Source organism: Oryzias latipes, chromosome 12 (assembly GCF_053564925.1).
Source record: "Oryzias latipes strain Hd-rR chromosome 12, Olatipes_Hd-rR_3.1".
NCBI lineage: Eukaryota > Metazoa > Chordata > Actinopteri > Beloniformes > Adrianichthyidae > Oryzias > Oryzias latipes.
In genome coordinates, this window is record NC_136248.1 from 25,909,423 (window position 1) to 25,936,136 (window position 26,714).

Consider the following 26,714-nt stretch of genomic DNA (forward strand, 5'->3'; position numbering starts at 1 on the left):
TAAAATATTCTGCATACCTGCCACTTAAAACTGAGCCTTTTAGATTACCCTAGTGTGCCTTAAGGATAGTGAGTTACTTGCCTTTTTTGGTGACCACTAATACTAAAAAGCAACTCTTAAAGATGTCTGAAAGCTTGCAACAAAATTGCTAAATTAGCAGCGCATATGATAGGTGAATTATGCGAAGTAGGATTACAGTTGTTTTAAGGCAGTAAAACCACTAACTACACACTTTATACACTTTAATCAGACAGACATTAACATTTTCACACTTTTCTCTTTAACACTCTAAAATGGCGTATACTTGTATAGCGCCTTTCTTCCTACAAGGACAAAGCGCTTTACAGTCACAGACCCATTCACCCAGTCACACACACATTCACTCACACATTCACACACTGATGGCGGCTCCGCTGCCAAACACAGGCGCCTGCCTACCACCAGAGGCAAGGTGGGGTTCAGTGTCTTGCCCAAGGACACTTCGACTCATGGGCGTGCAAGGCGGGAATCGAACCTACAATCTTATGATCATGGGTGGACTGCCCTACCGCTGCACCACAGCCGCCCCGTTCAAACCTTCACAGAATAATAAATCCAGTATTGTAGAATAAAAAACAATCTACTCGGTAACGAAGATTTGTGAAAATGTGGCAAACTAGATGCCCTCTGTACAGAAGGCACAACACGGAGGAAATGTATTGACGAGGTCAACAGCCAATCGGGATGCAGAATACAGTGAACTGTTTTAAGAAAAAAAAGGGTGCAAAATTGGACTGAAAAAATTCTACATAACATTGAGACCATATAGGTGAATCACGATAACAAGGGACAACTCTAAAACCAAAGATGTCCTTATATCAGAATACAGCAGAATGGTGGCGAATTAGTTTTTAACACAGAAAGAAATGCTGGTTTCAAATCATTTTGTCAAGTATAACACTGGAAACGGGCTGCCTTTAAAAATCAACGAACTTAGTGTCGGCTTTTGCATTTAATTAACTGATAAAAGCAGTTGCTCTGCTCTTCTTTAGTTAAATACATCATGTTCGTCCTCTAATGTTTTATTTATCTAATTTTAAGTTATGAAAATGCAAAGCAAAACAAAATTTACACAATATTTTACATTATTTCAAGAAGAAATTCTATAAAAAAAAAGATATATCTACTAATTTGAAAAAAAAAATGATGGTAAATTATGAATTAGTAATTACACTGGTTTTTAACATTGCAGTATTGCCCTATTTTTAATCATTTATACTAATATTTTAGGGAACCATATTTAGTCTGTAGTGCTGGATTTCAATTTGATTTTATGTGTGCCAGATTAGTCTGAAGTCCTCCAGCTGCAGGCAATCTGCCAGAGGCACGTAAAGCCGCCATCACAAGTGATAGATGCTCACATAACTTCTGTTGAATGGGGAAGGAGCTTCCACTCAATCAGATGGTTTAGACTTCTCACCAGCCAAATTAAATCAACTCGCTTTCGATTAAATCAATGTCACCTCTCGCAAACAAACCACCAGTGACACCCGGTGCAGAGACATTCTCCAGGCCAGAGCGAGGTAAAGGAACGTTTCACTTTGAAGTGTGAGGAGCCTGAGCTGCAAAGCGATATAAAGTGACCTGCAGTCACATCAGACAGAGCAAAGCAAAACATTTTTTTAGATTCAGCGGCACTGAGTAAGGAAAGGGCATCACACGGCCAGGCAGGTGAATGTGTGAGCTGACCTATCGTGGAAGGGAATCTGTCTGTAGACTGTGTCGTTAAATCTAGCCAAGTTGTTTGGTGGGAAATAGGGGTATTAGGTGTGGAATGGTCAGCCAAGAGTGAGCTGTGATCACAAATAATCTGCAGTCCCCATTAAAGCACTTTAGCCAAAAAACAAGAAACAAAAACTGGTATAACCTACATTTGGGATGTTATGTTTTGGAGGAATTTTGAGGTATTACTGGGAGTTTAAACAAAAAGAGAGCAAAGTGCACGACATGAATTTCATGTGTATTGTTTTCCTTCCTTCCTTCCTTCCTTCCTTCCTTCCTTCCTTCCTTCCTTCCTTCCTTCCTTCCTTCCTTCCTTCCTTCCTTCCTTCCTTCCTTCCTTCCTTCCTTCCTTCCTTCCTTCCTTCCTTCCTTCCTTCCTTCCTTCCATCCATCCATCCATCCTTCCTCCAGCTCCTCCAAGGGGACTCAGAGGCGTTCCCAGGCCAGTAGAGAGATGCAGTCTCTCCAGCATTTCCTAAGTCTTTCTTGGGATCTCTGCCTAGTTGGACCTGTCAGGAATACCTCCCAAGTGAGGCGTCTCGATGCCCGAGCCACCTCTGAGCCACTTCTCGAGCCCTTTTTGGGAGACCGACCTTCTCACCTTATTTCTAAGGGAGCACTCAGAAAGCTCATTTTGTCCGCTAGTTTTGATGATCCCGTTCTTTCGATCATGACCATAGGTGAGAATTGGAATGAAGATCAGCCAGCAAATTGAGAGCTTCGCTCTCTGATTTAACTCTCTCCTCACCACAAAGGATCGGTACGGCAGTCGAAATACAGATGAACGCCGAATCAATCCTCCTGTCAATCTCACACTCCGATCTTCACTCACTTGCATTACTGTCAAAACTCAGAAAATTTTGCAGAATTAGCTGTGTTTTGGTCGATTGTTTAGTCTCTGCAACTGTAGATCTGATGTTTTCACTTATTTTCTTTATTTATATCCCTTTCAGCATGCTAAATGTAGATGTTTTTTTTCCACACCTTCCTTTTTTATTTTTTACTCTTTTTTTTTTTTTTTTACCCTTTCTACTGTATCCCTCAACTCTTTTTCTCATTTCCTCTCTGACAGCTATTATTTGCTTTGCATATTTCTGCAGGGCAGTGCCACCAGAATGAGTAACATGTAAGTTGGTTTCAAGAAGCACTCAGGTTGTGTGAGGCCCCTGGCTCCAACAGCAGTTTGAGTATAAATGACAGGTAGCCTAGGGCTGCGCTCAAATGACTTTTTTCTCTCCTGAGCTGAACACAGAAGCAAGCATTTGCTGCTTTTTTCTCCTTTTACTAGAGGGATATTTCATTTAGAATTCTGTCTCTTTTTACCTTCTCTGTTTGCTCTTGTTTTATTCGAGATTTTCTTTGATGGTTAAAGATTGGCAGGTTGGCCTGATGAAAAAAAAGATGGCATCAACAGATTGCCGTAAAGGCATGTATGATGTCCCCTTTCAGCGAGAAACAGTTTCAGGGGGGTGACCAGTTTTTAAAGTCTGGTTAAACCAAATGTTTACAGTGATATTTTATGTTTGCTCATGACATTTTCTGCTTACTGAGACTAAGTCTCAAATCGCCTTGGGAACTACACCCCCATCAACTGCCACGCCGTTTCGGTGGATAAGGTGCGGAAATGTGGAGGTTGTAGAGAGACAAAAAAAAAAAAAGAAAAACAGAGCGCTTTCAACTTCACATACAGATTCACAAATGTCGGCCTTTTTTTTCGCTTACAACTTGACATATTTGAACTGAAGGGAAAATGGGAGGGGATGGCAATTTGAAAGTGTTTACAAAGATGAAACATCTTCATGTGGTGAAAAATAAGGAGCAATTCTGACATCCCCGCTTGTGTAAATGCTTTGTTGGCCTGCGGTCATGGGGAATTCAGGAATGCAATTCTGTCTTCTATTTTCTTTCATGTTAAAAAAAGAAGAAAAAAAAAGACATTTCTCCCCAGCCAACATCCTCACCTCAATAACAGTTGAGAAAATATTTTAGTCCACGGCCTGCTTACGACTGATATTTTTAGAGGTGGGTGGGGGGTTGTAAACATTCTTTGCTATAGCTAACAATTCAATAAAATTAGAGACGATTGAACTCTTACTTGACAGCTCGAGCTCATGGCAAAGTGCTGTGACGCATACATTCACAGCAATCACAGGAGCTGCATTTTGTATGATGTCCGACATGCCGATGTCACTCAAAATTATCTTTTACTTTGTGGAAGTACACAGCAGAGGAATTTGAGCACAAACGAGAAATTAAAAGGAAGAGGCAAGGAGGGAAGCGGTGGTGGCTAGATGAGAGAAAGAGGAGAAAAAGAGCTGCCTTTAAAGCTGCTGCCTTTCTGCTCTAATCTTAAAGGTGGCTAAACATGCAACTCTATGAAAAGGTGTGTGGGGGGAAATGAGGTCATTAATAGGGATGGCACTGCAGAGGATGCATGTATTTGTAATGCCGGCAATCAACATGCACAAGTCCTGCACAAAGGAGATAAGCAGCCTGTCACAAAGCCTGTTGCCACCAGCTGGACCACTTATCAGCGTGGTGGCCTTCAGACGCACAACAGTTACTGTAAACAAGACGCTGTATACGTCTGGAAATATACATTTAAATCTGCACAGTTTAATATAGTCGCACATCAATGACTAACTAGTGCAGGTGTTATTTTCTCTTTAAATGGCTGTTCCAGGCATTAAACCTAAGGAATACAGAGTTAATGGGATTGCCCTTGTTTTTGCTTCTGGCCAAGGACTGCACAAAGCGGCTGTGTCTCCATGCCTGAAAACCGACTTAGTGAAAACCAAGAGGCCCAGCCAATTTTCCCTTTGTTGCCTTTCCAGCCAAGCCAAGACATCCAATTCCGTCAGACCTTTACTGCTGGGGCAGCTGACAGAAATGAACTCTCAGTCCTGTCGCTGGGCCAGCTTATTCCCTTATCTTAATGGCTCTGATAAGGGATTGGAAGAAGTGCTATCAGAAAAGCCATCGCAGGACCCGCTGCCAAAATACCATGAATTATCTCAGTAAGAAACAACAGAAACAATCAATAGATGTTATGGAAGCTCAAAAACTAACGTGATTTATATTTTTTAACCACTGCAATGGCGATAGAGCTTTAATTCCCACTCCGATCATCTTTTGAGAACTTTGAAAATTATTTCCAGCGGTCTTTTAGGTATGAATATGCTGTTTTTATTTTAGCCAAACTGTGTTGTTTTCTAGGGCATCGTTTAGAAATTGACGTCTGAGTTGCCTCTGTTGGGTCGCAGCAACCCTGCACCTCCCTTCCCATCATCCCTTTGTTTACACTCTCTCTTGCTAGCTTACTGCCCTTCACACTCCCAACCCAACATTAGAGGTGCAACAAAAATGGTGAACAATATTGGAGCTATCCAGCAGAACAGTTTTAAGACGAGATTTTTTTTCAGTTTTTTCTCGTCCCGATTATAGAACAATTTGAAAAAAGAAATACTTACTAAACGTAATTTTCCAAATGTCTGACAGGCACTATAAGAAAAATGTCACAAGAAAACACCAAGAACTACAGTCTGAGGGTATCTAACTAGTACTGAGATAAATAAAAGCAAACCAACAGTGACTTTTACCGATACAGAAAGGAACCATTGATTTTCAAGCGTTCTCAATGACACATAGACCTATTTATTTCTTAATGTTGATATGGTAAGGAAAAAAACTTAACGTATACTTTATCCAAATACTTATTTTTTTTAAAGTATACCAGGTCTAATGTATTGTATACATTTTTAAAGCTGGTTTATACACTACATGAATCAATTGATTTCACGTTAGGTGAAGCTCCCAATAGGCAGAAGGCTACAGTAGGCTACAGTATTCCCAAAATATGAATATTTAGATTTAAAATGCTGTTAAAAAAAAATTGGAAAGTTGTGCTATTTAATGGATTATTACCAAAGTGACAAGCAAAGTTTTGTTTTTTTATAAAACTCTGAGAAAAAGGAAGAGAAGGTCATGGTTTTCTGCTTTTCAATGAAGTGACGTCCCAATGACAGCTGTCAAGTTACATTTGCGTCTAGAAGGAGCACTTTGAGTCGTGCATTTGGTCAAATGTAAAATGGGTGTGGTCATTACACAGCAGATGAATTTGAGGGGGCAAATACTAAAGGCATAATAGGAACTAAATGGCAATTGTTTATACTATAAATAAAAGTCTTTCTCTTCTGCTTAAGACGTGGTTTTCAACCACAATGGTGCTGTTGTTCTCGTAAAGCATGAGAACACGTTAATGGCACTGCAGGGTAAGAGCTCCGACCAAACTGGCTGTTGCGCCCAATAGTTAGGTTAGGCCCCAGCAACCTTTGTGTTTTGTTTTTTTAAATAATTTTATTTTAAACACCAACACAAAATCAAAATAAACACAAGAGTTAAAAATAGATAAAACAAAATAATGTGCTTGAAAAGGAGTGGGTAGAAGAAAAACCTTGTATGATCCCATCCCTTTTTACACCTTATGCTATGCATGTTTCTATTTACAGTTTTTTTCCCCTCAGAACATTCAAATGACCTTCTGTCTAGCACATTTTCACGAGTGATGTTTGCTTATTTCTTTTTATTGATCATTTCTAGCCATGTGACCCCAAAAGGTATAAAGCAGGTTTGGAGATGATATCGTCATTGACATGTTGAAGCTAAATGAATTGAAAATGACTGTGCAATAAAAAAAAACATATTTAAAACAAAAATTAGACTTTATTTACAATGCACTCAAAATTGATTTGTTAATGCCAACCCTCCTCCCTTATCAACAATTGGGTCTTCAGCTTCAATGACTTGAGTCTTTTATTACTCTCCAGGTTACATTTCAACAAATTGTCTGACTTGTTGTCTGACTGAATTGTCTTTTTTTTTTTTGCTTAATGTTTATCTTAATGTGTTCTTTTTTGGTCATTTATGCTTGGTGAATTGTTTTCTACTTCATCAAGAAATGCTGCATCTGCCTTTTCTCGGTTCAACACTTTGGTTTTGTGTTTGCTTGATGTTTTACAGTTGATTCTTAGTTTCAGTATTAAGATCAAACTTTTTGAATTTTCCTTTCTCTTCAGTCAGCTCCCTGTTATCCATTCACACTTAGTCCAACTAAACTTTAGCACACCTGCTGCTTTTATTTTTTTTTATCATAGCCCCTGTCAGTTTATTATTTCCTAATTTTCAACTGTTCCATGCCAGCTTCTTGTTTTAGTTAATCTAAGATTTCCTGTGGTGCTTTCACCTATTTGACTGTGTGTAAAAAGCTTTGTCTCAACTCTTTTTCATTTTATCCTGAAAAGACAATAACATTTAGTGGAGAACACAGTTGTGAAGACTATTAATATAACCAGTGAAAAAGCAGAAAAGGAGATTTGAAATCACTGCAAAAGTCGTTTCCCAACAAAAACATAATTTTGTGGATAAGAACATTTTACAGGACTCTTCCATAAATAAGTAAGTGATTTGTCAAATACAACTTTATACATTTTTCCCAAAAAATAATTTCCGGTGAACTTTTGTGAAGATTTTGTTAAAAGGAAAAAAAAACAAAACAGCAAGCTAGATCCTTTTTGGACAAACTTTGACCTTTTTTTTCTGTATCAGAATGAAATGAATGATCATATATCATTGATATTTTTCTGAAATGATAAAATTATTTAAAATAACTGCTGATTTAACCAGAATTTCAGTATAAGTTCTGGATTGCTTACTGGACAGTCAGAATTAAAATATGTTAACCAATATTGGCTGCTGTATTCCTAGAAATGAGGATCAAACAGGCTGCTGGACTGTGTTGCACACAAACTGCGTAACTCTGGGTAACATTCTTCCCGTCTATCACTGCTAATGACAGGAAATTGAAAGATACGAGCATTTTAGCACACATTTGATGGAATTTTGTCCCACAGCAATGAAGCAAATATATCTGGTTTCTTTTTGTTGTTTGTTGTACAAGCCTACAGTTATGACATGTACAAAGTATTGTATTCAATAGTCTATGTGTGGGTGGCAATATTAGTGAAGTTGCTAAAAAGTTTTCCTGAATGACTCATAAAAAATTTAGAGTTTTATCAAACTGCTTGTGAATTTCCTCTGTTCTATGCATTTATTATTCATTTTGATTTACTGATTCCAGATTTCTTACATATTACTGCATTATAAATAAGAAAAAACACACATTTTTTTTTTTTTTTTTTACCACATTCACGATTTCCATTTAAACAAACTTTCCATCTAGATAAAAGCAATCAGAATTGCTAGCTTAAATGATTGGCTAGTTTAAGCATGTTTGAACATTGTTAGCAAAGTATGAATTCATACAGCTGATGTAAACTTCCAGCACTTGGGAGGGATTTTGGGAAATAGCTACAAAATATGCAAAAACTAATAATAATGGCTCCACCCTTCTTTTTTAACTGTAACAACTACAATTGGAGGAAATTAAATCCACCATAAACATGTAATATGCCTATAAAATAAAATAATAATAAAATGTTCATGTTTTTAAGCACTAACACCACAGGAATAAAGCCTTTTGTTGGTTGACTGTTTTGTACATTTGACGCCTGAATTTATTTCCAGATATGAAAAATAAAAGAAGTCAGTTATATTTTTTCTCTGGTAAATCAAGTTAATTTTGGAGCCAGTGTGATTTGATGTACATTTGCATCAGTAGGGATTGAAGAGTTAACTGTTTTTCCAGTTTGGAGTCTAAAGTTTCATCCAAAGCCCTTGGATATGAATTTAGTGGTTACAAAGATTTCATTTGTTTTGGTTTAATATCAATACATGCAATATAAATGCACTTATATTCATTTTGTAGGCCTGGACAAATATGTTTGAAACCCTTTTTTTTCCCCCTAAGTAATTTATTTTATGTGGCAAAACATGAAGACACCTCCTGTGCATAATCAAACTGAAATGTAATGTATTAAGCTCTTGTTATTGCAACACACATTTAATTCAGAGTCCTATTCCCAAAGACTTTTTATCTAGAACATGGAGAACATGTAATTGTAGCCAGTAAGGCAAACAATAAAGCAAACCCTCCAATAGACATCTAAAATGTCTTAAATTTCCTGCGATAAGCTGATGCATTCAAGTGGATTTTATTGATTTGACAAACCATGTCGCCTCCTTCACCCGTTGTTTACATCTTCAAAATGGACAGGGAGGTTGTCCTTCATCTTCTGAGGTTAAGGTTTGTAAAACAATCTTGTGAACTTTACTTTTTACTTTACTCACCAGGAGCTTTGTAGAAGCCACTGTCCTCCTCTGTGAGAGGCAGCAGGTAGACTTCACCCTCCTTCCACTGCAGGATATACTCCTCGCCGCCAAAGAACTCCCCCACCCAGCGGTCCTGATCTGGCATCAAAAGAGGTTCAGAGGCATGATAGAGATCACAACACTACCACGTCTGCAGCAGATGAGGCTGCAGACAAACCACAAAGTGATGAAATCAGTGGGTAAATATGTCCACAGTGTGGCAAAAAAAATACATCATGCACACTTTACTAAATCAAAATGTCAAAAACCCCAACCAAGGTCTCACATTTTCTCTAAAGCAACCAAAGACAAAACAATAAGCATTTGGAACAAAGTAAAATAAATGAAGCAGTTGATGAAAAGCAGAGAAAAAAAAAATATCACCACAATTTTTGGCCTTCTGGTATAATAGAGCTCCCGCTATTATAAATGAACCTCATTAATGGCTAGGGAGTCTGAAACAATACCTTCAATGAAATCAGAAGTGATGTTGACAGGAGTGTAGTGATTGGATGAGGAGCATGCCAGTGAGTGGCCAAAACAGAAACACGGCTGACAGCCCGCTGGGTTTTGGAGCTGCAAATTAAAAAATCCTGGCTTGCATCTGCAGGTAAAAATAAAAGGTTATTAATATGCAGATATTGTACAACCCGATTCCCAAGAATTTACCCTGCGTTCTGCTGCTGTGTACTCTTTAGGTTAATCCCTAAAGATGATGATTTCTGCACAACGTTGAAGATGAGGCAAAAAAAAAAAGAAAGAAAAAAAAGGAGCTCAGCTGGGAAGACATCTTGTTCTGACCTGCACGCATTTCCTGGCATATAAGCGCTAAGGTACACTGCAAAAAACAGCCACGACACAAGACACATTACACAGCAGAGAACCTTGTTCAATGAGCTGTGAAATCAGTAAAAAAAAAAGGGAAAAAAAAGAGTCAAGAAACAGGAAGAACTGAATTATTCAGTGGTGGGAGACCTAGGGCTGTGTCTGTTTCTAATGACAAAAGGTGTGTAGCGGATTTGACCTGTGTACTACAGGAACATGACAGGGAAGGCAACAGTTGGGCGCACTGTCATCTTTAAAAAAGGCATCCTTAAAAGCGAAAAAAGAAAAACTTTTGATCTTCTTCCTTTTTGCTGCACCTGCCGCGCAGGCTGCTGTATAGAAAACTGCACATTCATAAAATGTCACAGAATCTGACGGGAAAGGGGAGCAGGTTTACATATTGCCATCTATCTACTGCACAATAATGAATAACAACCAGTAGCTATGTAAAATTATTTTGAAAGTGAATTTTTGAAACAACAATTTGTCATAGGTATAGTGTTTATTACATTTGTTTTACAGCGTTAAACTGCAATGATAAACATGAGTTAAAGACTGAATATTGAGAGTTTGTTGTTTTTAACATGTTCTTTTGCCATTAATCCCATGATGAAGGACATATATAAAGAAAATTAAGCTTAAAATTGCATTTCTGATTTTTCTTCATTCAAATCATCTGACTCAGATGAAAACAAATGCAGTTTGAAAAAGATTGTCTTTAAAAATCTTTCTGGGTGGGCCACACGCTTCCTGCTCCATTCTGATGGATCCACATGTACACAAACAGATCCGGGTACGTTTCTTCGTGTGAACTGGTATCTGGCTCCAAACTGTACGGCTGGATAGCTCCAATTTTGCTCAGACCAATGTTGGGGTTGTAAAGGGGTGTAAGCTAGCAGGAGAGCCCGTAAACAGAAAACTGAAAGGAAGGGAAGCAGGGTTGCTCCGTGGCAACTCAGTGAATTGGGAATTTCTAATGCACTGCTGCTCTGCAGAAACTATGCCCTAGAAAACGACACAGGTCTTTTGATTTTGACTAAAAACCACATAATCATGAATAAAAGAACAGTAGGAACGCTCTGAATTCAAGAAATGACCGGAGTGCGACTTTATTGACATCCTTTGTGGTAGACGTTAGGTGGAAGCTGATTTTAGCGTTGTGTTTTTGTCCTCTTCGTTTTAAGACCCTATCAGAAAATTGGTGAGCAATCTTTTTTGGTAGCCAGTGGGAGGATAGTGAAATAGGAGCAATGTTGTCTCACTTTTGTTTTCTTTCTTGTAAAAATTATGCTGCAGCACTTTTAAGTCCTCTACAGACAAAACACCAAGACCCATCTTTGTTCATCTAGGGTCCAGATGCTGCGTGTGACCTTTAATTTTAAGATAGAGCAGATCTTTTTGGGGGCTGTGCTTTTAGACTCCTCCACCTTGAAGGCTTCCTGTCAGTTCTCCAACAGTATGAAAAAATATTTGTGAATCAGCCCCAGCAGCTTTGCAAAATAGCCAAAAAATAAAATAAAATTAAGCATTATGTCTGTCTATAACTCAGTGGGGAGCTGCAGACCGTCCACCTTACAACTGTGGCAGTGCATGGCTACTACAGCAGCTTCACCCTGCAACTAGGTCTGGAGTTTCTGGGCCTTAAATCCTTCTCAAAGACACATGCACTCTCACACAAACAAAGTGCGCAGCATATGAACCACGTATTTATGGTCAGCCGCCGTACTGCCAAGCTTGCACAAAAATATATTTGATACAGTTGTTAAACCCTTTCATTTATAAATCTGGGAAACACACATGGGAACACACAGAAATACACACGGGTTGCCTGAGCATGCATGTGACATAACATAAAAGACTAGAAACTCACCGGCCACAGCGGTGTCCCTCCACATTTCGCTTACAGAAACATTGCCCGTCCAGTGGAGAGCACTCGCCAACACTCCCGCTGTGGTGGCACTCACATGGCCTGCAGGCAGAAAATGCTGTTTCCACTCAAGAAGCCAGAAAAATTTAAGGAAAACACACTACTTTAAGTTAAGTTAAGAACAAAGAAATATAACTAATATGTGTGTAAACAAAAGAGCTTATCTGAACAGCATGTTCCAAAAAGAATGTAGAGGGTGCAGGGTGACAAGTAATAAATCAATTGTTTTGTTTTTGTGTTTTTCAGTTCTAAAATGAACATAATAATTATTAGTATTTAACACATTTAAGAAGTGTTGCGACTCACCTGAAAAGGACAAAAGAGACTTCAGTGTTTATTTAAATATGAGCTCTTAGTCGTTATTAGAAAATGTTATTCTGTTATTGTATTGTGAATTTAAATGTGTGACTTTGAATAAACTTCTTGCATTTTATACTTGCATAAGGGGGGACAGTAAGTGTTGTGATTTACTACTTGCTAATAAAGACTTTACCATATATTAATATGCTTTAATAAACCATGTATTTTTAAAAGATAATTTATCATTTGTTAACTGGAAAAAAAATTACCTTGTGTGCACTTATGTTATAAAATATGACTTCAGTTAAAGCAAAAAAGCAAGCAGTGTGTTTTATGGAAACAAAACATGGTCACATCAATGGTCTGTCCTTTATTCTTTTTTATTCATTTATTTTTTTATTTATTTATGTGCAACTATGATCACAAAATGGGCTGTGGCATTAGCTGGATCATGCACCATAGTCTGGGACATTTTTACAACAGGTCACATACCGTAGCAGACTTACCAACCAAGCTGAATGAATGAATGAATAAAAAAGGATGAATGAATGAAGGTGCTCACACCAGTCAATGAAACAGACTTTGGGAGAGAAATGTGCTTATGGTAATATGCTCTAGGTTGCCTTACCTTTGCTGCCTTAACCCTTTAACACCAGAGATTTAGCTGTAGTGTTAATATTCTTTGGACTGCCATTGCTCTTTAACCGTTTTCAAAATTAACATGATTTCAGCAGATTCTGTCGAGGAGAATCACATTACTAACGTAAAGTGTTGATTAATTGAGTGAAGTCTATAAGAAAAGCCGCTTTTCTCCGCTTCCGATTGCGTAAAATGCCAGAGTTACAGTATGTCAAAGAGCATGTGATAATAAGGTGTCATTGGCGACACCATTGGTGTTAAAGGATCAATCCAGTACTTTCCACTCAACTTTAACCCCTTAATGTCATATGTTACTAATTTGAGACGTACCGTTAAATCCAGGACTTCACCACATTAAGCATTAATTAGGTGAACATAAAAAGACATTAAATCATATTTTTTTTTAGAATTGGAAATAAAGTCCAACATTAAGGGGTTGAATGAGTTTAAAAGACTAAACATTCCCCCTGGCTTCGTTTTACACATCTTAGCTGATAGTTGAAATGCCCTCTAAATTGAGTTATTATATGCAAACAAGTGAGAAAAGGAAGCGTTTTACAGCACCAGGATGTGACATTTGCATAAAAAAAGTAGCTGTCTGTCTCATAAAGCTTCACATGTATGCCGAGTGGATGCATTTGTTCCACCTTTTTGAGCACAATGTGGTTTGAAGTCTTGTTTACATTATGACTCACAACAAGTCAAATGAATCAAGCTTACATGTGAAATCTTTGCAAAATCACACTCCTAGTTTCATGAACACACCAGCTCACACCAAAGTTGGTCATTGACGTGGCCTCAGACTTTCTCCGATTTGCAAAAATGACTTTTGAGCACCTCTACTAAACAACAACAATCATATTTATAAGGATTTTTTTTTTTTTAAATTGTAGACGATCTTTTTTTTCATCATAATGTCAAAGTCATTCAAACGATTTGTTTACAAATTACAAACAAAAGCAGCAAAGTGTTTGACCAAGCGCACAGACAGCCTTGCTTAAGGGAAGTGAGTATGTAAGTGGGTCAGAAGATACTTGAAAAATGTAAAAACATGTTTGATCCTGTTACCTGATTGATCACCTTTGTTTAAGACTATAAGACAGAATCTATTTTTAATGAGGTGTTATTACAAATAATTCAATTATCCCAAGGCAATCCGCCTCTCCCTGTTTCTGCTCCATTGGTCTGAGTAATTCTCACCTCACATCCGCAGCTTGTGTTTGATAGTTGAAAAATGGAAAGCGTGTGTGCGTGGACGACGTTGAGCACGTTTTTTTTCTATGAGTAAATCTTTTTCCATTAATTTAAGTCTTTGGTTTGCAAAGATTTGCACGAAAAATTTGAAAGATAAGGCAAAATATGAAGTACTGGTTAAAAAGAGCCAATTTGGCCTCAGACTGTCCACTTAAGAAGAGCACCTGTAAACTGTCCTTTATCATAAATGGTCACATATTCACAAATTATATATTTATATATGCAATTAGTGATCCCAGGGATTTTTTTTTACCTTTGATGAAAAATGAATTGCAGATGGATTATAGAAATCTCTTAAAAAAGGCTTGCAAATGAAATAAATTGGTAATTTTGTTTGAGTTTATCACCATTATTCTATTTTCTGGCCTTTCAAATGAAACAGCCACAATTCTATTTAACAGTCAGTCCACTAGCTGTTGGGAGCCCATTCAAAGTTAAGTAGCAGAAATAATAGGGGCATCAAACAATCATTGAAATGCTCTTCAACACGATTAGAACTTGAGATTCCCCCGGCAGCTTCAGCGGGTCAGTAAGGATAGACTAAGGAACATAAATAAAACATAATTCCACATATGCACCTTTATGAACATCTACATGCAGGCTCACATTCACACTTACTTAGTATTAAAGCTCCAAGGTCTCACAAAGCTGAAATGCACCTTTTATCTTTAAAATGCATGAGGCGAGTCAGTGCATCTTTAAATTGCAACAAAGCAGAAACAAATTTAAACTGGTGTGATTGTTCAAGGTCTAAATCTGTCTCATATCTGAGAAATGAATGCAAGTCGGCCTATCTCAAAATCAATTTAGCCCTCACTCTTGTGGCATTCTGCAATGATCAATATCAGAGCTGAGAACAAATATGGAGACATTTTTTTTCAATGAATGCATTACTTGAGTGCATGTTCAAAGTACCCCCAGAATGCATTTGTAATCAGAAATAAATCAGATAATTGGCAGATCTCTTTCTTTGCTTCATCGTCAAAAGAAATTACACGAGTCGGTGTTAAATATCAAATCAAGATAAGGTGAACCCTTGCCAATCAATAATTAGTCATGAAAATAAAGGCATATTGAGAGGTACTGTAATTAAAACTAAAAAATTTCTACCAACACAGAATAATTTCCACTCATGGAGGAAAGCGGATAATTGAGGCCAAGTTTCTCCTAGGGGTTAGCTGCAGCTAAAACTCTTTTGTGAAGTTTCTAAAAGGCAGTTATGCTGGATCTTGGTGCCATGGCAACAGATGGAGATGGCTGCACGGTCCCGTGATGGATTCTAAGAGTTCAAACACCAAATCTGTCGCCCTGTTGGTCAGTACCGGCTGTGACCAACTAATTAATGCAGATGGACAGGAATGCATTGTGTGCATATCTGCTATTACAAATGAGATACTTTTTGTGTGCTGTACATTAAAACATTTAAAACATTTGCACTTGTTTTTTCGTCTCACTGAAAATTAAAGCAACATATCTAGAGTGGCCAATTAAAGTGTTCATTTAAGTGAAAAATGACTTAGTATTTGAAGTTGTAAATATTATTAATTACAATTCTAAGCCTAATTAAACATTATTTTTGGGCGGGGGGTTGATATCTAATCAGCACTCTTGTTAACCTTTCATTTCCAGAGCTGTCACTTGTGACAGGACATAAATAACGGTAATTGTGGTTATTGTGTCCACACTGGAGCTAAATGCTATGTCACACAGCCACTATGCACATTTTGCACGTATTGCGCTGATAAAAATTGGTCATACGTGAATAAACATGGAAAAAAGTAAGAAAAGTTGTGGTTCTTTACATGACGCAAAGAACACATAAATCAACGTAGAACATGAACCCTGCTGGGTTATTGCGCTCTTCATATGCGATTAATTAGTTTTTCATGCCTCAATTACGTAATCTTAAAGTGATATGTGTGCCATGTACGTGTTATAAAAGTTATACATTGTGGTAAATGCGTGAAAAGTTTGTTAGACATATGCAGAGATCCGCAGAAAGCCACAAGTTTGCGTCTGCATCTTGCAAAAATCACGCACAGTTTAATAAGATTTATGTATTAATTAAATATGCACCACATTAAACATGCATACACTGCATAATTTTATTTTTAACTCAAAACTGAAGTCACGTAAAGACCCGATGGCAGAAACCCTCGCTGGAGATCTGCGCACATCGAAGCATTACGAACGTAAGAAAAACCTATGAATTAAGTATATCACACATGTATCACAAAAGACCAAAATTTCATACAAGGAAAATGTGCAAATTTTACGTAGTGGCTGTGTGACATGGCCTTGAAACGCTGGTGTTAAAAGGGCTTTAAATGATATTAAGTAGAGTTTTCCGGGTGATTTTAGTTGCTGTGCCACATTATTTTCATGCCATATCTCCCCATTGCCACATTGTTTGGGTTAGGAGTTTGTTTTTGTTTTTCTTGAATACTTTGCTTCCTTAGAGCAGAAGCTATGGCGGATTTCATGAAAAAAGCAACACAAAATAGTTGTTAATTGTCTTCAGAGCACCCTTGAAAAGTGCAGTTGCATAGGCCTGTTTATATATTTTTTTCATTTTTACATCTACTAACCATATTTTTTACCTCTTACTCTGTTTTTAGTCTATGTTCAGTGAGCGTTTGGGGCCATAACTTGACCCAACAAGCAGTTTTTTGTTGTTTACATTCAAGTTTAAGCACACTGGGATCAAGTATGTGCCTGTGAAATTGAGGTTAATTTAGGGAAAGCAAGCTCATGGGAAAGCAATATTTACTTAGCTAAGTTACATTGGTTCTAATCAATAGTATTAATTAAAACCAATATATCATTTTATTATTTGAGATATGAAACATAATAATTTAAATGTAAAAAATTCAAAAATTATGAGTAATTCGATAACATAAAGCTGTTATGCAATGCAAACAATGTTTGTTTATCATTTTTCTGAGTTAAAAGCTAAGAAAAATAATTCAATTTGGTCATTTAAACTACTGTTTTTCCTTAAATGAGCCTTGCATCAGCATAACAGTGATCTACTCATATGTAAACATTCATTCATCTTCTTAACCGTTTATTCCCTTTCGGGGTCACGGGGTTGCCGGAGCCTATCCCGGTCACTTGGGCGTAGGCAAGGGATACCCTGGACTGGTCGCCAGTCTGTCTCAGGGTCATATGTAAACAGTGATTGCAAAAGAAAAGAAACTGAGTAGATAAAGAAAATAACTCCATTTTGTAGGGGAAGGTTCTTTAGCATGAAGTCTCACTGAATTTTAAGTCTTGTATGAAATTAAAAACAGTTATCAAATGATTGAATGAATTTGCTGGCTGGAAAGAGCAGCAGCTAAATTATCTTTTTGACAAAACTGAGTAACAGCTAAATTTCCAATAACAAAAGAAGTTCCTTTCAATATGATTGTTTCCAATTGTCATTTTTACACATAGAATAACAAGTCGACTTGTCTTTTTAGCAGTGTGACACGGTGTTTGGCACAGATGTAGTTGCTAATAAGATGCAGAGTTTGCAGTGGTGCCACAGAGAGTTTTAAGTCATGCTGCTTTACTAAACGGTTGTTTCATTTTGTTAGTGTGGTTTTCTTATTATAGAAAAGGAAAAGTTATTTGTTAAGCTTATCTTTTTAAAATGTAACTAAGAAACTAGTAGTGTAGGACCCAAAATGTATAGAAGACTGGGTCTGATGCCAAGAAGTATAAACTTTAATAAACTCAAAGCATGTTAAAACCATGAAAGCTTGCATTCATGAAGCAAAGGGAGAAATAAAAACAAAACAAGGATGAAAGAGAACCCAGTGAGACTGGCAGGAGGAAGAAAGGCCAAGACTGAAAATAAACCAAAGGGTACAATCCACACTTTGCCTCTCCACAAAAGGGCAGATCTCGGATGCCCTGATGCAGTGGTCCCCAATCTTTTTAGGCCACAGACCAGTCCAATGTTAGACAATATTTTCACAGACCGGCCGGTACGAGGCTTTTTTAGCCTCCAGGTTCCCTTAACTTTTGAGGGTAAAGTTTATTTTCATCCTCTGTAAAATATCTAGCTGACCTTAGCCTCGTTCAACTTTTAAGGTGCAAAGGATAAATAAAAAAATAAGAGGGTGTTTTAAAAATTTAACAACTGTAGCAATAAATTCATATTTAAAGTAAAGTCTTGATATTTGGCGTTAAATGAGGTCAAAGGTTATTTTTCTGTTTCCTCATTGGCCAAATAATTTTGTTTCATGTTTACTTTGTTAGCTTGGTAACTTTTACTTTAGCGGTCGGAGCAGCAGCTTTAAGAAAGTAGCGGATGGATTTTCTACATGTGACCAAACAACTTGATCACATGTGTCAAAAATGAGTCGAATGTGGTGGAGAGAATCCAGTATTTTTCAAAATAAAAGTTCCTTCAGAATCCGATCATAAAAAAAAAAAAAAAGGAAAAACATAGGTTGTGTTTTTCTCTGCGGCCCGGTACCAACTGTCACACGTACTGGTCCATGGCCCAGAGGTTGGGGACCACTGTCTCTAAAACAATATTTGGAGACAGTGAACTTGTGGGAGGATCAGAACAAAATCAAACCAGAAAATTGAACAGGTCCTGGAGCTGCTCAGAGGTGAGGGGTATCATGAAGACTCCTTCCTCAGAAACAGAATGTTAGGAGAAGTCCAAGCGACCCTTCTCAGGTACAGGGAATGAGAATATGTGGGTAAATTGGACAAACATCATCAGGTACAGGACACATGAAGAGGAGTGACCAGGCAACGCCTTGTATGAACGGGCTGGCTTGATGGGGCATGCTGTGACTTGAACAGGGCTGCAGGAAAACTTTTTTCTGGCATTGTGTATGACATGGCGTGGACTGCAGTGGCGAGAACTGCCACTTCAGCAAAAAATCTCCTTCTGGGTTGTGGTTGGTGAGGCCATTCTGCCATGAACCGGTGGTGAAGGTTCCACAATGCAGGAGACCAGGCTTCAGTGGCAGGAACTAAAAGCTTTATAAAGTCAAAGTGTGACAAAAACCATAAATACTTAAATTAAAATTTATGATGACCTGACAAGGATGAACCGACAACCAGACACTTAATTACACTGAGGGTAATTAACCAAAATGAAGACAGTTGTGAGTGATTATCAACAGGGCGAAGACATAAAACATTACAAAAACCACAAAAACAGGACTAAAAAGGCACCAAAGGGTACAATTCTAACAAGAACCTAGATTTTCTGTTTCAAATCAGTAAATCTATCTTAAAACACAGAACACATATTGTTATATTGCCAATTCATTGATTCAAGTTGTGTTTTATCACTGACATTTTTAGGTTATATAATGTACAAAAACCTGCAATTTCCAATGAAAGTTGGAAGGTCAAAAACAAATCCTGCAAACTCATTTATTTTCTATTTGATATAAGTAACTTGTTTTCTGCCATTTTTGAGCACCAGAAAAATCACACAGTTTAACCTTTTCAAAGAAAAAGAAGTGTTTGGGTTAGATGGGCTGAAGCCAATGGAGAGGTAGCCCTCACTTTAAGAAACCCTTAGTGTTTATGACCGCACTGCTCACCTGCAGCCACTGGGGCCAAGAGAGTGGAATCCATCCTGACACATGTTACACTTGGCCCCCGTCACACCAGGACGGCAGACACACCTTCCCTCTGCATTGCACTGTAGACTCACTGAGCCTAAGAGGATATGGATCGTGCATGCACAAAAGAAAAGAATAAAAAAAAAAAAAAACAGGAGGGTTACAAATGAAAAGAAGAGCACTTTCAACTGGCCCAAAAAGCAATAGTCTATTGGTGATTACATGTGATGGATCAATAAGTCATTAATAATGTGTTGAAGTGGGAGTAACTGAAAATAGGGGTATTGAAATTCTTTTTGCAAATTACAAAGAAAAGTTTGGAGCAAGACTGTAGCCGATTTCACTGCAGTTATGGAGCACATTTTAATGCACAAAGTGCAACACAACGGGGCCAAAAACTACAAAAAATAGGATCAAATGAAAAATGAAGTGTATTAAACACAAAATTGCAAAATTTCACCAACATCAGACGCACATTTAGCCAAATGTCTGCTAAAATAAAAAGGTCATCAGGTGTTTTTTAAAAGCCTCAGTTTAGTCAGTGGAGCGTTCCGGAGATTGGGAGTCATTACTGTGTAAATTCCAATGTATGAGATTTGTGGAATCAAAGAAACTCAGAGATAATGGGGAGTCGGACCATGTAGAATTCTAAAAGTAAAGTTAAAATTTAACTCTAGTTAAATTTTTTAATGAATTCCAAAGTGAATTGGGAGCCTGTGGAGTGCTGCTGAAACTGGAGTGATTTGTGCTTTTTTGCTGGTGTGGGTCAACAGATGTGCAGTTCTGAACAGCCTGGGGTGGTAAAGTTTATTTAGACTTAAACATGTAAAGAGACTATACAGTTTAACAGTAATCCAGGTGTGATCATAAATTGTTCTCCATGTGATATCTGATCAGAGAGATCCCATTTTCAGGAGCAATGATTAATGTTTCTGTCTTATCTGAATTCATAAAATTGGACTCTAACCAGTGATTGTTGCAGGTCAAACAGTTAAACAGAACAGTTTGGGTAACTAAGAATAATTAAATGAGCTGTACAGTTGTATGTCATCAGCATAAAAGGAAATGTCAGCTTTCTAAGATGGGGTTTTTAAAAAATAAATAAACAAAAGCTATATAGCTCATCAACTGACTGATAAGCAAGTAAAAAGAAATTTCTCTAATTTTCTAATTTTTTCAACAAAGAAATGTAAAAATGTATTGCAAGATCTTGCGATAAATCGTACAGTATTTGCAGTTTACCGTTGATGTTGCAGTTGCAGGCCAGGCATGGGTCTTCTGGTGCAACCCTGTAGTGGTTTGCTTTGCAGTGCTCACAGTGGGCCCCATCTGTGTTGTCTCTGCAGTCCACACAGCGTCCCCCACTGCCAGTGCTCCTGTATTGCTCCATGTCAAAGATGCACTGATCTGATCTCCCGTTGCAGTTGCACTCTGAAAAACATCAGAAACAACCCAGTGAGAAAAGATGCAAAAAAAAAAAGAAGAAAAAGCCAAAAAGCGCAAAAGGACATGAGGTAAAAAGAAACTCGACAAAAATAGATGAAGGGAAGAAATGGAAAGATCTAGGCATGAGAGATTATGTGTTCTGGGATTGGATCATAATTTAGAGGCTCGCTGCTAATCTCATTTCACACAGGCCTAATGAGGAGCCAATTGGCTGTCAAGGGGTACTTAGATAACAGTAATTCGTGTTTATACAAGAGCAAATTACTCGGCTGATAAAACACCATCATAGCGTCATAACCTTCCTTCAAATCCCTTCTTGGTTTGTCATTTACCCCGAGGGGTAACTTATTTAGCCAATTTCATTATGATCAGGTTTTCTGTTGTGCTGAAAATAACCAAACAGTTGCTCATCCTTCTTAACCAGCAGTTCCAACCGTAGTTACTTTTAAAACTAACTCGGTAAGAATTAACTAAACGTGATTTAAATGGATACATTTTCATCCAATATGTATTTGGCAATAAATTTTGATATTTTGGGGTTTGACTCAAATGTTAAGCAGTTTTCACAGGAGTTTCACTGCATATTCAAAGAAAAGATCTTCTGCCTAAGTTATTGTTTTTTCTCCTTTGTTCCACAGCCACTTATTGGAGATGTTGAGTGATACTGCCCAGTTTACTTCTGGAAGACACACATGCCAAATTGCATTATTTCTTAACGCTGTTTTCAGCTCGAAGGCATCGCAGTGTCATAAAAACTTGGCCCCTAATTCCCATTCTGTCTTAACAAACTGTAACCGTGAAGGCGCATCATTCAACTTGACAAGCTCTATCAAAATTCCTATATGGTGATAAATGGGAATGTATGTAAAACTTAGTGCAGCTCAACCTTGTGCTCCACTATTTCAAACTGCAGTCTCCTTTCAGACTCCACTTTCTGAAAAGCTTTTTCTGCATTTGTTAAATGATGATAAATCAAAACTATTATAAAAGCAAGCAGTTAACTGAAGCTTTCGGTATAACCTTCAGTATAAAAGCAGCAAAAATACATTCTATAGATGTCTATTTATCTATATTTCTGTTCGTTATAGACTGATGGCTTCACTTAAATGCAGAATGAGCTGACTCCATTACGCATTCATTAAAAAACGTAAGCCAAAGATTCCTTTTTTGCTCAAATTATGAAAAACCTCTTTTGAGCGCCTTTTTGAGTGCAAAAATCCAAACCGATATTTTCAGTGTTCCACAAAAGAAATAAAAAAGACATTCTAACATTAATTATATCAATAAATTCCAGTAATAAACACATTTTGCTCTTATCTTCTTCATATTTTGATATTTTAAACATATAAATCATGCGATATTATTAGTTTGTAATATATATCTATTATTATTACATTTCAAAAAAACATCTGGGGTTTGTTTGCAATTACCACAGCTGGTTACTTTTATTTAGACTTTTTTAAACAATGCATAACAGGTACAAGGCTTCGGTCACACATTGTCACACTCTGTTATTCCTGAATAATGACCACTATGAAATAAAAATGGTTGATATGAAGTCTCTATCTCATTACTGAAAGAATCATTCACTTTTCCATTTCTGGCTTGTTTACTGTCAGGAACTCACATTAACAAGATGTTTGTGGGATTAGTGTACACACATCTTTAAGTATCATTAGAAGTTTAGTCTTCTGCAAACGGAAAAGTAATTAGGACAAATCTGCATCAATATTTTTTTTCTTATTATTTGAGGTAGTTTGTGCCCCCAAATTTGAAAATGTTTATAGGAATGAATTCGTAATTTAAAACGTTACTGCACGTCACTTTATCCTGGCATCCAGTCAATTTAGGAGGTGTCATGAAAAAATAAATAAAAAATGTTGTTTGTTGTCATAAAAAAATGGTCATTACAGTTACATAAATAAAAAAAATAAAAAAAAATAGTTATAAAGCTTGTTTAAACCTTAAAATGATCTATATATGCAGACTCTCACAACATATTTTCCCTTTTATAATCTGGGGACAAAAGCAAGAAAAAATAATTGAAATGTTATTTCACATATATTATTATTTTGTACGGAGCCCGCTATCTGACATGGGTAAAATAAATAAATAAAGCGTTCCCACAAAATAATATTTCATTCCCACGGAATAATTAATGCTTGGGAACGGAATAACATTCTGATATACATTTATCCTGTTGTCTTTGAATGCTCCACAGTTACAGGGACATGTTGATTGGGGACATGTTGATTGCATTGTACCGCGGACCGGTACAACGCAAGGCACGTTTACCGCGGACCGGTGGGGGGGTGGGGGGTGGGGGGTGTTGAGGTGCAACGCAAGGTGTGTATCACGTGATGTTTAGTGTCGCGACTTTGACGTGCGTTAAGTGTGACGGATGTAACAGAGAGAATCCGGTCACTTTTCAAAATAAAACGTTTTTTTCGAAAAAAACAACAAAATGGAAATTATTTTTTCTTTCTGTGCGTCCCGGTGCTAAAATTTCCCGCGGCCGGGTACCGTTCCGCGGCCCAGTGCCAAGTGTCCCGCGGACCGGTACCGGGCCGCGGCCCGGTGGTTGGGGACCACTGCATTATGGGATATGTGTGATGCATGATGGGATACGTAGCATGTAGCCTTCAGGTGTTAAGTGACTGCTAACAAGTATGTTATTAAAAGACAAGTCCTGAATATTATTATTACTATTCAACCCTAAACTACAATCGCCCATACCGCAGCTGGCTGTCCGTCTACCGGCCAACCAGCTGTCCGAATGCCGGCATGACAAGCAAAAGAGCTCCACGGCAGGCCGGAGCTCGTAGCTCGAGCGAGCTATGTCCGGAGAATCACTACAGTATGGGGAAGCAGGAAGCTTGGCCATCCTAAATATTATGATATTTTTCTTATTTTCATCGAGATAATAATAAATAGATCATTCTTGTTTTTATTTTTCCCCTCTTGAACGAATGTGGGTCACAGAGACACGGAAGTAGCCGCTTTCCGCTCTAAACATCCTCATCCAATGTAATGAGACACACATACAGAAATGTGAAGGTATCTGCTGTAAATCCAAGTATCGCTAACATCCGTGTTTATGAAGGACTAATCACGTGAATAATTATTTTTAAAGGACATTACTTACTATTTATTTTTAAAAAATTTACGGAAAGTTAGCTTGTTTTCAATGAATAGAAAACTAAATTTAAATACACAGATTCATGTTACTGGATCTTTCTATTATCTGTCCTTGATAAATGAAAGGCCATACCAATTTATTTGACACAAGAAATGGCAATTATAATAGTCAGAATTTAACTTTTTTGTTTAAACTGGAGTTAACAGCTCTCTTTTAGCATTTGAAATCCAGTTTAAGCGCATGTGTAACTTATAGTTTCTGCAAACTTGAGGTGCAAAAAAATAATTGGAAGCCCAAAAAATTAAGATCACTTGATGAACTCTAAAACAGTGTTTTTTCTTTAACTAATAAGTGTAGCAAAAATATTTGATAATATAACATTACTATTTAAATCTGCCTACTTTGAGATTTTTTTTGAGAGAACTAGAGTCACTGAGGTGAACTTTAGGTTAGAATGGAACAAAAATTTGTTAACGAAGCTGGGACTGTCAGAGTACAAATATAACCTAACTTGACAAATATTTCCCTGAAGAAGCAGTTACGATAAAAATAATAAGGGTCAACCCAGACCTTTACACAGCTAAAAGTAGACTCTTAAAAACAATATGCTGCTCCCTTCTGCTCTTACTGGTTATGCTGCAACTGAATCTGACAAATCTGTCCTCCTCCAACACAGAAAGTTGCTGCATGATTTAGTTCTGATTGACAGTAGTGGGCAGGTAGAGCACAGATTCCACCAGTCAGCTCCTACTTGTCACCTCCCTTCCACTCCGTCTTGATAATGCAGGCTAGTGGCGCTGTTGCCAGTGCTGGTCAGACAAGCTGACAGCCAGGCGGCAGCACTGTCAAAAGGATCTCAAGCCTCTTTCGCTTTTTCATCATCACTGCAGCTCCATGTAGACTCCCATGAAATCTGCAGTAATTTGAGTTGTCTACTTTTATTCAAGGGAAAACTCATCACAGGCTAAATCAGTTAATTAAATATGAGTAACCTATGTTATACTTAGTATATCTTATAAGTTCTGTCAAAAGCTATCTCGTGTGAAACTAATGTATGGCAGGTCCGCAGGGCAACCCGCTTCCTTTATCTCCAAGGAGGTTTGGTTTAAATATTGTAATCAAAGCGGTTTAATAACAGAAATTAAGGGAAAACTTTGAATAAATTAGTCCAGTTCCCAGATCCCCAATGTATAAAATGGTAAATGGCGTATACTTGTAAAGCGCTATACTATCCAAGGCCCAAAGTGCTTTGCAGTCACAGTCCCTTTCATCCATTTACACTCACATTCACACACTGATGGCGGCTCCGCTGCCAAACACTGGTACTGACCTATAACTATATGAAGCAAGGGGTTTAGTGTTTTGCTGAAGCCCACGCAGAGTGGGAACTGAACCAGCAATATCACAAACAGAGGTCGACCGCTCTACCTTTGTGCCATGGCTGTTCATATTGACCTGTACTATCAATTTTCCAAACCAACTGAATCCCTTTTGGGGTCATAAGGTTGCTGGGGCCTAACACTCTATTGTTGGGTGAAGTTGGGGTTGTGAAGTTGAGGTTCACCGTGAGCAGGTCAACATACCTAGGTCAGTACAATCAATCAACATACAAAACATTTTTTAGGTATCCGGAGTTCCCGGAGAAAACCCACTTACGCATGAAGAGAACGTGCGAACTCCACCCATAAAGAACCCAATGCATAATGCGAAGACAACATTTGAATAATGAAATAACACTAAGGGTAACACTTAATTGACTTACAACTAACAGTAAATTGATTTCCATTTCAATGATTCGACCAGATCAATCTGACTGAGGCAAGTTCTTATTTGAATACATCTATACCTTGATAAAATTGTTTTAAAATAAAGTAAAACCAATTACATTGACCATTTGGATTGAAGCAACGGAAGGATTATTTTACTAAAACGCAAAAACAGCCAAGTGCATCACAGAATTGTAGACAACACACACATGATGGCAGCAAAAAATGTCAAACCATCATCACAGTCCAATCTGTGGAAACACATTGAATTTAGCAAAGACCACATTGGTGTTCTAATGATATTCCAACAACAGTGGGCTGAACCTTATTGGGCGGCTGGTTGGCTCAGTTGGTAAGGTGAAAGACTACCTGTACCCTCTGTCTGCCTAGCTGTTGGACAGGACAAGTTAAAAAAAAAATAAAAAAACTACCATGCAGGATTTGATTCCCGGAGGTGAATGAACAATATCAGTGGCGAGCAATTAAAATCACCCAGTGAGGGCCCTTGGGCAAGTCCCTTAACGCTACTGCCTCCTGAGCGAGGTTTGGCTGCAGCTTACCGCTCCCCCAGGTGATGGGTCAAATGCGTTGAACAAATTTCCCATTGTGGGAATATACACAATGGGAAATATAGTATATAGTATAATAAAATAAAAATAAACTAATCTAATTTTGTTTACTTGTTTGTTTGTACACATATTTCATTTAAACTTGATTATCCTGTACGAGGAATCTGGAAACTTGACCTGCCCTGTACATACCTAGGTATTTAACTTGAGTTTTTGGCTAAAGATGTCCTGGGTGAGTTT

The 26,714-nt window shown here is 37.7% G+C and overlaps 1 protein-coding gene across 2 annotated transcripts in view; it reads right to left on the reverse strand.

Annotated features, from left to right (window-relative positions):
• The window catches only part of lamc3 (laminin, gamma 3), a 151,814-nt gene that overhangs the window by 72,016 nt on the left and 53,084 nt on the right, over positions 1-26,714 (reverse strand). For both annotated transcript variants that reach the window (XM_011481527.4, XM_011481525.4), the window contains exons 5-9: positions 20,797-20,985; positions 19,534-19,651; positions 11,723-11,821; positions 9,495-9,631; positions 9,007-9,126 (exon numbers count right to left, since the gene is read on the reverse strand). In XM_011481527.4, the coding sequence (XP_011479829.2) occupies positions 9,007-9,126; positions 9,495-9,631; positions 11,723-11,821; positions 19,534-19,651; positions 20,797-20,985 (663 nt within the window). The remainder of the gene's footprint in view (positions 1-9,006; positions 9,127-9,494; positions 9,632-11,722; positions 11,822-19,533; positions 19,652-20,796; positions 20,986-26,714) is intronic.